Source organism: Balaenoptera physalus (assembly GCF_965194825.1).
Source record: "Balaenoptera physalus genome assembly, chromosome: 1".
NCBI lineage: Eukaryota > Metazoa > Chordata > Mammalia > Artiodactyla > Balaenopteridae > Balaenoptera > Balaenoptera physalus.
The window spans coordinates 190,676,933-190,689,339 of NC_138882.1; the positions used below are offsets into that span (position 1 = coordinate 190,676,933).

Genomic DNA, 12,407 nt, shown 5'->3' on the forward strand with positions numbered 1-12,407 from the left:
CCTCCCTGGTTTTGTTAAAACAATTTAGAATCTTAGTTCTAGGTTATTTTTTGAAACATTATTTCTTCTATTTAAAGAATTGCTTATCATGCAACCACACTATCAATAATTATTCAGAGATATCACTATTACTGGTTTTACTGTTCAGTCCTCCATGAACTCTGGCTTGCCATTTCTTGAATTATTTCATTAATTTTAATTGTTATTTTTTTCATTTGGCTAAAATGCTTCTTTAGACTGCTGCTTTTTTCACAGGTATGTGCTCTTAAATTAGCAAAATATTCTCTGACGTTTCAGTGAAAATACAGAGTAGATTTTTTTTAGGTTATTTTCTATTTCCTGCATCAACTGTTTCAGTAAGGGCCAGATGCTCTAAAGCTGTGCTATCCAATGGCTATTCAAACTTAAATTAATTAAACTTAAGTAAAATTAGAAATTCAATTCCCGAGTCACACTGAATACATTTCCAATGCTCAGTACCACACATGGCCACTGGCTACCATATTGGACAGGGCAGACATAGAATGTTTCCATCACTACAGAAAGTTCTGGTGGCCAGCACTGTTCTAGATGCTCATCTTGGTTCCCCTCTTTTAAGCTGCTGATTTTCATAGTCTGGTGATTTATTATTATATGTTTATATTTATAAATATTGTTCTGATTGCTCAGAATTAATATCTAGTATGGGCTCCAACAGAAATTGTTTAAAACAGGGCTTTAACTATGGCAGGTCAAATCTAGCTAGCTGTTTGTGTAAATAAAGTTTTATTGGCACATGGCCCACTCATTTGTTTAATACTGTCTAAGGCTGCTTTTGTGCTACAAAGGCAGACTGAACAGTCATGACAAAGTCTGTATTGCCCACAAAGCCTGAAATATTTACTATTTGGCCCTTTCCAGAAAAAATGTGCCAACCCCTCATCTCAAATATTATTTGATTTCCTGGGGAAGGCCTCCCCACAATTGTAGTGGTTGGTAGATCAGTAGCGGGGCGCCCACCACGCACCAGGGATGGAAACATACTGGTAAGCGTGCATGATTCTTGTCCTGTGCTAAACAGTGGGGGCTGGTAGGAAGGGTCCCCTGGGATGCAATGAACAGGAGTGTTTTAGCAACCAGACCTATCTAGGAATGTTGTCTGGGATACGAGATCCCCAATCATTTCTACAGGCACAGGTGCCCTAGTGAATTTCTTATGGGAGTTTTCTCCTTTTATATTTGTTTTGGATTCTATCAATGGGAAGAGGGAAAGAGAGGAAGTCAGACACATGTTCTGAGGATGCTCATTTTGTCCTCCCCATAGAGTATATTTTAATTAATGGAATTTGCTTGTTTAAGAGCCTAACCTCAAATTTACTTCAGTATGTATTCTCTTAATCTGTAACAAGTGTGATGCCCTAAAAGGATCCTGGATTTATTATAAAAGCAGTCAATTATCAGCTTTAGAGATATTCCGCTGTACCTCATGAGAGCCTCAGACGATAGATGCCTTTACAAGGACTAGATGCTTGTTGTGCTTATCAAATCACTTACATCATTCAAATTCTACCCACAGGCCTCCTGTTTTAGCCATTATCAGGCTGTGACTCTCACTAGTACTTAAAACAGCAAAATCAGTCACCCTGGATGCAAGGAGGAAGCAAAAGACTTATTGTAGGAGTTCTGAGGAGCTAGTACAAGGCTCTACTGAGATCTGGGTCCCTGGTATTTAGGCCCTGTTCACAATGCTTGAGTCACAAGTGAAAATGTGGCCCAAGTAAAGAAGACAGTCCAAAATTCTTACATATAAGCCCAGACTTCGAACCCTTCACTGGTGAGAAAATGACATGACCTCTCGAAATTGGCAGTAAAGATCAAGGAAGCTAGGACGGATGGACCAGCCTCTGCAGGTCTACCTTCCCCACGCTCACCTGTATATCATCCATGGGCTGTGAGCACGCCTCACTTTCTGCACTATCACGGTAGGACCCCAGCTCTGTGTTCACCACCTCTCTGTTAGCCATCATCAGGACACTCATTGGTTCCCGTGGACGCACCTGTGAAGGTGTTGCATCCTTTCCTACACTGGTCCCCTTCGGATTTCCAGTCACCTGTACTGTAGACACACCAATGTAAAGATCTTTGGAATTCCACTTTACTACCGGCTGAGATCCAGAGGCTTGGAATCCTGCAGTCTCTGGAGTGGGAGGGGAGATTTCCCGGCTGTAGTCCCTCACTCCTTCACTGGGGCTGATTCTCTCGGGGACAGACTGCTTAGAACTAGGGCTCTGCTTCCTGATATTTGGCTGTTCCAGACTCAGTGCAGTGGAAAGCAGCTTCTCCTGCCTTGCCTGGAAGTACTCAGGGTTCAATTTATGCTTTTTGGGAGCTGGATAATCTTTGTGGCTCTCACTGCTGTAGTAATTAGAGGGTTCAGACCGAGGTCTTCTCAGCTCTGAAAAGTACAGTAGAAAGGATAGTCAGGACAGGCGATACGATTAGGAATCCTAAAGAATTAACACTTTCTCTATGCCTGAGAGACACAAAGCGCAAAGCCAGAACTCAAGACATGTCCCTCACATTTCAATACTCCCCAGCAGCATATACTACAATCAGATAATCCTCCTCCAAAATCTGTAGCTCTTTCTTGCACGAACATAGTTTTTTTTTTTTTTTTTTTTTTTTTTGCTACTCTCTGCAGTTTTGGGGTGGGGTGGGCCGGGGGAAGCACTAGGCATTCTAATAACTAAAAGGAAAATTAGAAACACTAAAAAAAAAAAATCCCCAAACCCTTAAATGTATGTGAATATCCTATGGACTTTTCTGAGGGTAGCTGCATGAAAGCAAAAGGGAAATCTGCCGAGTTCTGAGACGTCATCATTTAAAATGTTTACCTGGATTGGTACTTGCAATAACAGTGACTCCTTTGGGTATTTCTGGGGAGTTGATGGTTTCGCTGTGCCACTGGGTCATCCAGCTCTCTGCACTGGGTTCCTCGCTTGGAGGACAGTGGATTCTGGGGTTCTGTCCAAGCTGAGCCTGTTCGTCCCTCTGCAGGTGCTCCAGACACTCTGCTAATTTCACATGACCCCTTGACCTGGCAATTCCCAAAGGCAGCCTTCCTAGAGAGTCCGGAATAGAGATGGCCCGACGGTCCCACTTGTACAGCACGACAGCTGCTTCTAAGTGCCCGAGAGCACATGCCCACATCTGAAAAACAGAGAGACGAAGTGAGCTTCCTCAGTACGAGTTAAAAAACATATTTGACTTTTGCCATTGCTGCCAATTGACAAACTGGTCCTTGGCACCGATCTCAATGGGGCCATAAAACGTTACCATTACAAAGTAGCTCCGATACATGTCGTATGTTCAATGAGGGATAATACAAAGGGAACCAAGCACATCCCTATGCCAGCCTAGAAGAACAGTTTGGGGAATAAATGAACCCATTTCTTACCAGAGGAGTACAGGAGAAGTGGTCCACATTCAAGGGGTCAACCTCCAGTTCCAAATCAATGCTATCTGCATGCTTTGTGCTGGAACGAACAGCACCAGAAATTACTGCACAGTGAATCCATGTTAAAAAATACCAGAACGTTATGAAACCCACAGAGATGAAACCAAACTGGGCGTCTCACATTCCTGGAGTGAAGAAATACAGCCCCAGACTCCCTAGGGTGCTCTGGGCTCTCCGTTTTGCCAGAGGCCCAGGGGAAATAAAAAGTCCAATGTTGGGGCTTCCCTGGTGGCGCAGTGGTTGAGAGTCTGCCTGCCAATGCAGGGCACACGGGTTCGAGCCCTGGTCTGGGAAGATCCCACATGCCGCGGAGCAACTAAGCCCATGAGCCACAACTACTGAGCCTGCGCGTCTGGAGCCTGTGCTCCGCAGCAAGAGAGGCCGCGACAGTGAGAGGCCCGCGCACCGCGATGAAGAGTGGCCCCCGCTCGCCGCAACCGGAGAAAGCCCTCGCACAGAAACGAAGACCCAACGCAGCCATAGATAAATAAAATAAATAAATTTAAAAAATTAAAAAAGAAAAAAACAGAAGTCCAATGTTTAGTTCAGCATCTCACTCAGGACTTCTCGGGCAGAAGTTCACAGAACTTCTTGGAACTGTCCACAGAGAGAGCCCTTGGCTCTCAGGCTACCACGCTCCCCGAATGGCCAGATTGCCCTCCACCAGTGGACCCCCTAAGAGGAACTCCTGTTGAGGGGTGAGGATGACAGCAGCCGTCGGGCCCCAGCCTTACCGCCATTTGATGAGGGTCTGGATGAGGGTGGCGTAACCCTGGGCCGCGGCCAGGTGGAGGAGGGTCATTCCACGGAAAGTCTTGGAGTGGATCAGATGCTTGGACTTTGCCCAGCAGGCGCGACTCATCATCTTCTCGCACACGACAACCACGCGGCTCTCAAAGCAGCTCCCCAGGGTCCCGGGGCCAGGCGCGCACTGTAATGAAACGGCACGCGTTCCGATCTGAGGACCAAAGGCCCTGCACCAAGTCAGCGTTCGGATGCCGGCGTGGGAAACCAGTGCTTCATGATTTGCAACGGAAAACGGGAAGCATGAAGCTGAAAATAAGACATCTCGAAAGGGAGAACAGAACGTGCTGCGTCCAGCTCAGCGGCACATGTCCGCAGCCGGGCACACGGTAATTTTCTGTAACTCTAAGGACGTCAGAGTCTGTCCGCTGCAGCTGACGCTCTGATTGTGAGCTTTGTGCTGATCCAGCTCAGGGAAAGTATATACTGCTAAAAAGGAAACGAACAGAAAACATGGCCCCAGCCTCCCAGTTGAAGGAAACACTGCAGGCAGTAAACTGTCAGGGGCGAGCAAGGCAGGGTAACTTATGCTTCCACCACCGGCTGCCTGGAGCTCTTGACTCCCCTGCTCCTTCTGAAGGAGAATTAAGTCACTTAGATGGGGATTTTTCTCCCTAAAGAAGCACTTAGAAATATCCAGTAATACATTTGCAACAACATGGATGGACCTTGAGGGCGTTACATTAAGTGAAATGAGTCAGAGAAAGACAAATACTGTATGATGCCACTTATATGCGGAATCTTAAAACACACACACACACACACACACACACACACACACACAAACACACACACAAAAGCCTCCTGACTTCGCAGATACAGAGAACAGCCTGATAGTTGCCAGAGGTGGGGGGAGGAGGTGGGCAAAATGGGTGAAGGGGGTCAAAAGGTATAAACTTCCAGTTATAAAACAAGTAAGTCCTGGGGATGTAATGTACAGCATGGCAACTATAGTTCATAAGACTGTACTGCATACTGGAGAGTTGCTAAGACAGCAGATCTTAAAAGTTCTCATCACAAGGAAAAACAAATTTGTAACTATGTGTGATGATGTGTGTTAACTAGGCTTATCATGGTGATCATTTTGCAATGCACACAAATACCGAATCATTATGTTGTACACCCGAAACTAACACGATGTTATATGTCAATTATATCTCAACTGAAAAAACAGATTTCTAAAATTCCAGTAATAACCCAGTCCTTCATATAAAGCATAAAGGACACTGGGGAAGGCATGAGAGACCTCGAAATTTAAGCGTTCTTGCTGACAACAGAGGCACACGAGAAAGAGAAATTCACTCATGTTAGCCACCTGGCTTTCTTCTCTTTTTTGTAAAAGGAGGTTTGAAAGAAGAAAAATAAAATCAAAGTTAGGAACCTCAGCAGCTTATCTGAGTCTCTGCTCTAGCACTTTTACGTTTCACCGCCCCCCCGCCCCACCCCGAATAAATGGCCCTTCTGGTCTAATTCTCCTCCCTGGTATTATTTTAAAGGTATTTTGTCCAGTTACAAACCCCATGAAATTCAATTACTACAGAAACACTGTTGCTCCTCATTGTTTTTTGTTTTGAAATCTGGAAAAAAAAAATGCCTGCAAAAATAAAAAGGCAGAGGATGGCTATAATGTCACCCTCACTAGAACTGTCGTGACATGTTTAGAGGAGCACAGTCGGGCAACCACGACCTGCAGCAGAATGACCTTGACTCGAAAGGCCCAGGCACGGCTGCTCTATACACACCAGACAGACACATTCAGGGGCACACGGAAGTCACTTGGCAGTGAGCAAAGAGGGAATTTCTTTGCATTAACAAAAACAGTTCCATCTCTATCACATAAGGTAGACACAGATATTTATTGAAGCCAACTTAAACTGATGAAAGAGTATTCAATAGCAGTTAATATGGGATCAGACAATAGGACAGTTGCCAGATAGTTGAGCTATAAAATGACACTACTCTCCATTCTCTTTATGCAGCCTTTGTTGGTGAAAGAAAAAGGATTTCATGGGAATCTCTTATTTTAGCCATGAGATAGATAGTAAATAATGTTTACTTCTTTTTATAAAACAGTAGTATTAGGCAGACAGGAAGCCTTAATAATATTTTACTTTGTGCCAAGTCTTTCCTTTTCCATTGATTTCTGAAGATAGGAGAGAAATAAGAAGGAAATTCCCGGAAAAAGGTTACTTTCGGGGGTGTGGTACCATATGCTTTGTTTTCATCTATTGTGATGAAATAGATGTGTTTCATCTATTATTAAAAATATTACTAACACTTGATATTTACAAGGATCATAAAACTCCAAATGTTCACTTAAAAATGTAATTGTTCAGAAAAAAATCAACATTCATCTTGAAGAGAAAGAGGGGGAATTATTTGAGGTTTTTAGGTGATGTCTCAGTGGTGGAGGTAAGAAACACCATCAGTCCCTTTAAATTCATTCTAGGGGACTTCCCTGGTGGCGCAGGGGTTAAGAATCCGCCTACCAATGCAGGGGAAAACGGGTTTAATCCCTGGTCCGGGAAGATCTCACATGCCACGGAGCAACTAAGCCCGTGCGCCACAACTACGGAGCCCACACTCCTAGAGCCCGTGCACTGCAGCAAGAGAAGCCACCGCAATGAGAAGCCCATGCACTGCAACAAACAGTAGCCCCTGCTCGCCGCAACTAGAGAAAGCCCGCGCGCAGCAACGAAGACCCAACAAAGCCAAAAAAAAAAGAATTAAAAAAAATGTATTCTAGGGCCTCCTGAAAAATAATTTCTGCCTAGGAAACTTGCCCAAAATGAAGCTCCTAAATGAAATTGACATAAAGCCTTCAAGACTAATGGGACTCTAAAATAATATTTGATGATTTCCATGTACCTGACAGTAATAATGCAGTCATCACGGAACTGATGAAAAAGCATATGTAACAATGACAGAATGTATAATGTTCTACTGTTCTGCACTGAAAAATTACCGAAACAGTTTCTCTGGGCCCTTATAAAACAATTATGTTCTCTATTTATACTTGAGATAAAGATAGAACACAAAACACAAAATAGGTTCTAATTGAACTCTGAGCCCAGCGCATCTGAGTCATCTCTTGGCCTCTGTTCTGTCACTGGATGCCCGCCCTCCCGCTGGCAGCTAACTGCAGTGACTTCTGAGATCAGTAAGTGATTTAAGGCTTAGGGAGATGAACCACTGAGAAGCCCCACAGTCCAAGGCTTCTTCCCCAGCACACGGAGTTGAATACTCAGAAACACAGGGACTACAAAGCAACCCCCTGCCTTTTGCCTCTTCCAGGAAGGGCGCCAGCAGCAGCAGAGAAGGGACTTGTGATCGACAGCCTCGCACATCGATCAAACATTAGACACCATGAAAGGCGGCAGTCCGCGCCGACTCGTACCTGAGCTTGGCTTCCTCCGTTCCCACTCCCGCTGCCCCCTCCTCCGTTCCCCTGCTTGTGCTGCTGGGACCCGGTCATCTCAGCCATCCTCCTTTCCATCTGCTCCAGTCGCTCAAGGATGGACATCCTGAACTGGTTATCTAGGGCAGAACAAGGAAGAGTGAGGTTGTGTTCTGGAAGAAGGGCCATTAACACGTGGCCTAGGCGAGCCTGCAGGGCGGCCATCCAAGATGGCCACCAACTCAACCAAATCACACGGGGTTTGTCCAGGCTGGATTTCTCCAGCGCGGTAGTGACCCTGACACTTCACACAAGCCTGCAGCCTCGACAGCAGCCCACAGTTCTCAGCTGAAGGAACAGAAAACCTCTTTTTGTCAAGGTCCTGGTTTCAGGTTCCTGGACCTCATTTCTTTGGCAAACTCCCCAGTGGAAACCTTGAAGGGAGATCTGGTTGATAGGCCCCTAGAGCAAACAAATGAAATGAATACAATTTAATTTAAATCACTGGAAGAAAGCAATCATTATGGGAAAGAAGAACACACACACAACCCCACACAGATATAGATATCTAGATTTTTTTTTTAAAGTAGTATCTTTTACCCACACACTGAAAAAAAAAAAAAAAAAAAGATTTTATTTTCTGATCCAGGCTCTAGCCACAGACACACACATACATTAGAGCTGGGGTTAGGTAAGATCAAATGCAAAGGCCCTGAGGCAGAACGTTCCAGGAGCAGAAGCCATATGGCTGGACCACAGCAGAGAGGAAAGATGATGAAGCTGGAGAGAGGGGTAAGGACCAATCAGGACACAGTTAAGAACACTGGCTGTGCCATATAATAGTTGTGTAACTTTGAACAAAACCTTTGGTGTCTCAGTTCTCTGAACTCTTAAATGGGGATAGTAACTGTCCTTACCTCCGAGGGGTGTTGAGAGAATTTAACGAAGTAACAGATGAAAATGCTCAGGACACGGGTAAGTCCCAGATAAGTGTGCCAGCCATCAGCGTCACCTTGTGGCATGTGAATGAAATGTCTTGGGAAATTGATCAAACAGTTGTGACAACATAGTTCTTCCTCAAAATTGCTAATGGCGTCACTGTTTTCAAAATACAGCCAACTGAATCATGAAAAGGAGTACCCCCGGAGAAGAAATATTTTATCAGCGTTCCTTGCCATCCTGACTGTAAATCCTGACACTAGTGAGTAAAGCGTGTCGATCCTACGAGAGATTAAAAAGTGGACGGAGCTAACACTTACCGAATCCGTGCCAGTCACTGTGTAAATAACTTTACAAATGTTAACTCATTTACCCTCACGGCCATTGTGTGAGGTCGGTCCTGTCACTGTCTTCATTTTACAGATGAGGACACGGAGGCGTGAAAAGATACCTAGCTTATCTGTCTCCAGGACCCGGAGCTTAGCCCCCATGTGACAACAGGAAGGGAAAGTTATGGGAAGAAAAGATGCACAAGGATTAGACGGTATTACCCGAGGGAACAGAACTTTTTTCTCAAAGTAAAAAGAGAGTAAATACCTGTTTCACGGGGAAGTTTTCAATACTGAATGTCAAATTGATCTCACTTTTCTAAACCACAAAAGCAAGAGGAGGTAGACTGCTTTTCAAGAATTGTGGTATTATTTTCTTAGTAAGCTATTTCCAGGAACAACATGAGAGGAAATAATCCTTCCTCTTTAAAAGTGAAAGGTAACGTCTCTGTTCCAATTTCATGCAGACAGATGTGACCAACTCTGAGGACCCTCTAAGCATCTCAGTGGCACAGTCACGGGTGGGGGAGTAACCCTGAATGGATCTGCTTGTGATGCACTGGCCATGGCCATGGTCATCCTGTGACCACTAATGGAAAACAAAGTGACTTCAGAGTTGATTCTAGAATCCTTACTCCATGCCCTCCTCCTTAGAAAACGGAAATTTTGTAGAATGTGGGACTTCTCCATCTGGAGCCAACTGAGGACAAAGAATTTTTCCTTTTAAAGAGTGTGATCTCAATTGGAGCAGCGGTTATCCTTCGTGGTCTGTTTATAAACTCTCCCTGCTCCCTCCTGATCCTGCTAGCCAGACAACCACTCATCTCTGAGTCCACCCAGAGACCCTCACTCATCCCACTGAAACAGCTTAAGCCTCTATAGCCATGTTCTGATGATTTCTTCTGCCAGCCTGCAAATCTTGCATCTATTAAGTGAGTGTTCAGAATCAGATTCGCTTCTCTCGGAGATCGGCTTGCGCTTGTCTGGAGCACAGTGGCCAAGGTTAACATGCCACGTCACGCCAAGGGGCAGAAGGGCACAGAGCTCGCCACCCGGCTGTGCTCAGACCATCGGGGTGGCTCTGTCCTGGCTGCGGCGGTGACAGTGCAGGCAGCCCCGGCTCGTCCCCCCAGCTCCGCCCATCCCCCACCCATCCCCTGCCAAGCATGGACACGGCAGACCGACCCTCCCCGACATCACGGAGCCAGGCCCTGCCAATGCATCTCCCCACCAACACACTGTCACCACGATGCCTTGTCTGCCCCAGGGGTCACTGGCTCCTGCTCCTGGGCTGCGTGTCCAGCTTCGGCACCACGGTGGACTGTGCAGTCAGCTCTCGCACGTGATTAAGCTGCTCTGAGAAGCACTTCGCGAAGATACTCAGAAGCAGTTTTTTGCCTCTTAAGAAAATTATATCGTGCAGAACGGCATCTCTGAGCCTCTCGACTCCAAAGCCGGGAGGTAGTGATGATTAAAACATGAAACAACTGAGCTGGCATCCCAGAGAGTCAGGTCTGTGCCACCCTGTGAATCAAGAATTGGAGCCTTTCTGATCATATTTCCTTTCCTCTGTAAGGCTTCCTCAGAAGGATAAAATGATGGCCTCCACCTCTCCGTGACTGGCAAGTCAAAAGCAACAACTTAATGCTTGTTTCGGCTTTACAGTTTTATTAACTAAAACATTATTGTAAAACACTTGGCAAATTCAGAGCTCTCTCTCATCTTAATTGTATATTGTGTGAAATTATAGGATGAGGGTAATACAATTAGAAGCAAAAAACTTTTTCTGATTAAAAAAGTACATTTAAAGATCTATTTGTTCGTGCACAAATATTTATTGAGCACCTACTGTGTACCAGGCACTGGGGGATGGCTTAGTGAAGAGACCCCTGTGCTCCTTTGTTGGCCAACAAATAATTTCTGCAGCCTGAATGAACCTGGGTTGTTAAATTAATGCACTGTGGAGGCGGGGAGGAGCGGAAAACGAGTAACGTACAGATTGAGGGGGCTGATGAACTTGGCCGCAGTCTTGCCCATGACGTTTCAAACAGAGCCAACAGTGATTCAGCTTTGAGGGGTTGCCACCCCGCTGTCCTTAGGACAGTCTGAGTGAAGCGACTGGACTGCTCCCTCGTGAGACCCGGCTGCACGGAAAGTAAGCTGAGGGCACCCACTTCCCGAAGCACGTGAGCCTCCAGGGTTATGCGTCTGGGTCCCCCCTGCGGCGGCAGCGGCGTCTGGGTGCTTACCCTCCGGCCCGTGCCCGCCGCAGGCAGTGTGCCACCCGAGTGGAGGCGTCTGCTCAGCCTAGTGGTTCTCAGGTGTCAGCAGGCATCAGAATCACCCCATGGGCTTCTTGAAACACCCTGGTGGGGGCAATGCCCAGCTTGTTTTGGTGTGAGTGTTGGTGTTGGTTTTGCTAGGTTTGGGTGAGCCTAGAGGTTGCGTTTCAAACACGTTCTCGGGTGATGCTGATGATTATGGTCTGAGACCACCTTTCAAGAACCGCTGCTCTAAGACCCCAGCCTCCTTCCTCGAGAATGAATCCTCTTTCCACCCCAGTGCTTGTTAAAGAAGGACCCGAGGACCACCTGCTCGAGCCGAAGCACGGGTTCCCACCCAATGTGGACACGCAAAATGTCACCTCCTGTACATCGCACCCGGTCCATCCACACGGGCTCTGCCAACAGCGTTGGGCTGTACATCTTCTCAAGTGCACGGCCAGTTCAGACCTGATGACACTCGAAAACGATTTAAAATCCACCTCCTTGCGCTGCTCTCTGCAACGAACCAGGCACTACTCTCTCATCCCCATCAAATCTTACCTCTTTCTTACTTTCTTCTTCTTCTAAGTGGGATGTCTTCCCAGGTGTCTGTCTTTGCCTCCTGCTTTTTCTCTAAAGCAGTTTATTTACTTGCGTGGTTTCAGGGAATGAGATCTTCCAACTGTCACGCAGCAATTCCTTCCCACTACATTCAAGACACACGCACCCACCTACCTGTACCCCAGACAAAAGGTAAATGATGCTGATGGCTCTGCAGCAAGTCTGGCTCATGATTCCTTCCAAGCCTCTTCCCGAGCCTGTTCGAGCTGCACCGCTTTTAGCAGAAGCAGCATTTCTAGACTGGGCGGCGATGATATAGTGGAAAGAACACTGGAGTAGAGAGAAGAGCTCCAGGTTTAATCCTGTCACTGTGTGACTCTGGAAAAATAATGACCACTCTGCACCTCAGTTTTCTCTGTAAAATGGGAATATCACTATCTGTGCTGCCCATGAAGATGAAATAAACTGAATTTTTTAAAGTGTTCAGACTCTCTTAAGTCTGAACCACTATTGGACAGGGACCTTTTACCCACTCATACCTCTGGAACATTAAAAAAAATAATAAATTTTTTAAAATTTTTGAATAATTGAGATTCACAGATGAGTTGCAAAGATGG

At 45.9% G+C, this 12,407-nt stretch overlaps 1 protein-coding gene across 19 annotated transcripts in view; it reads right to left on the bottom strand.

Annotated features, from left to right (window-relative positions):
- Nucleotides 1–12,407, bottom strand: part of CAMTA1 (calmodulin binding transcription activator 1) — an 899,438-nt gene that overhangs the window by 24,651 nt on the left and 862,380 nt on the right. For 12 of the 19 annotated variants that reach the window (XM_082467637.1, XM_082467635.1, XM_082467634.1 and 9 more), the window contains 5 exons: nt 7,698–7,837; nt 4,231–4,427; nt 3,437–3,515; nt 2,874–3,189; nt 1,911–2,434 (listed from right to left, as the gene is read on the bottom strand). In XM_082467637.1, the coding sequence (XP_082323763.1) occupies nt 1,911–2,434; nt 2,874–3,189; nt 3,437–3,515; nt 4,231–4,427; nt 7,698–7,837 (1,256 nt within the window). The remainder of the gene's footprint in view (nt 1–1,910; nt 2,435–2,873; nt 3,190–3,436; nt 3,516–4,230; nt 4,428–7,697; nt 7,838–12,407) is intronic. The other 7 variants (XM_082467628.1, XM_082467622.1, XM_082467629.1 and 4 more) reach the window with 1 other exon arrangement.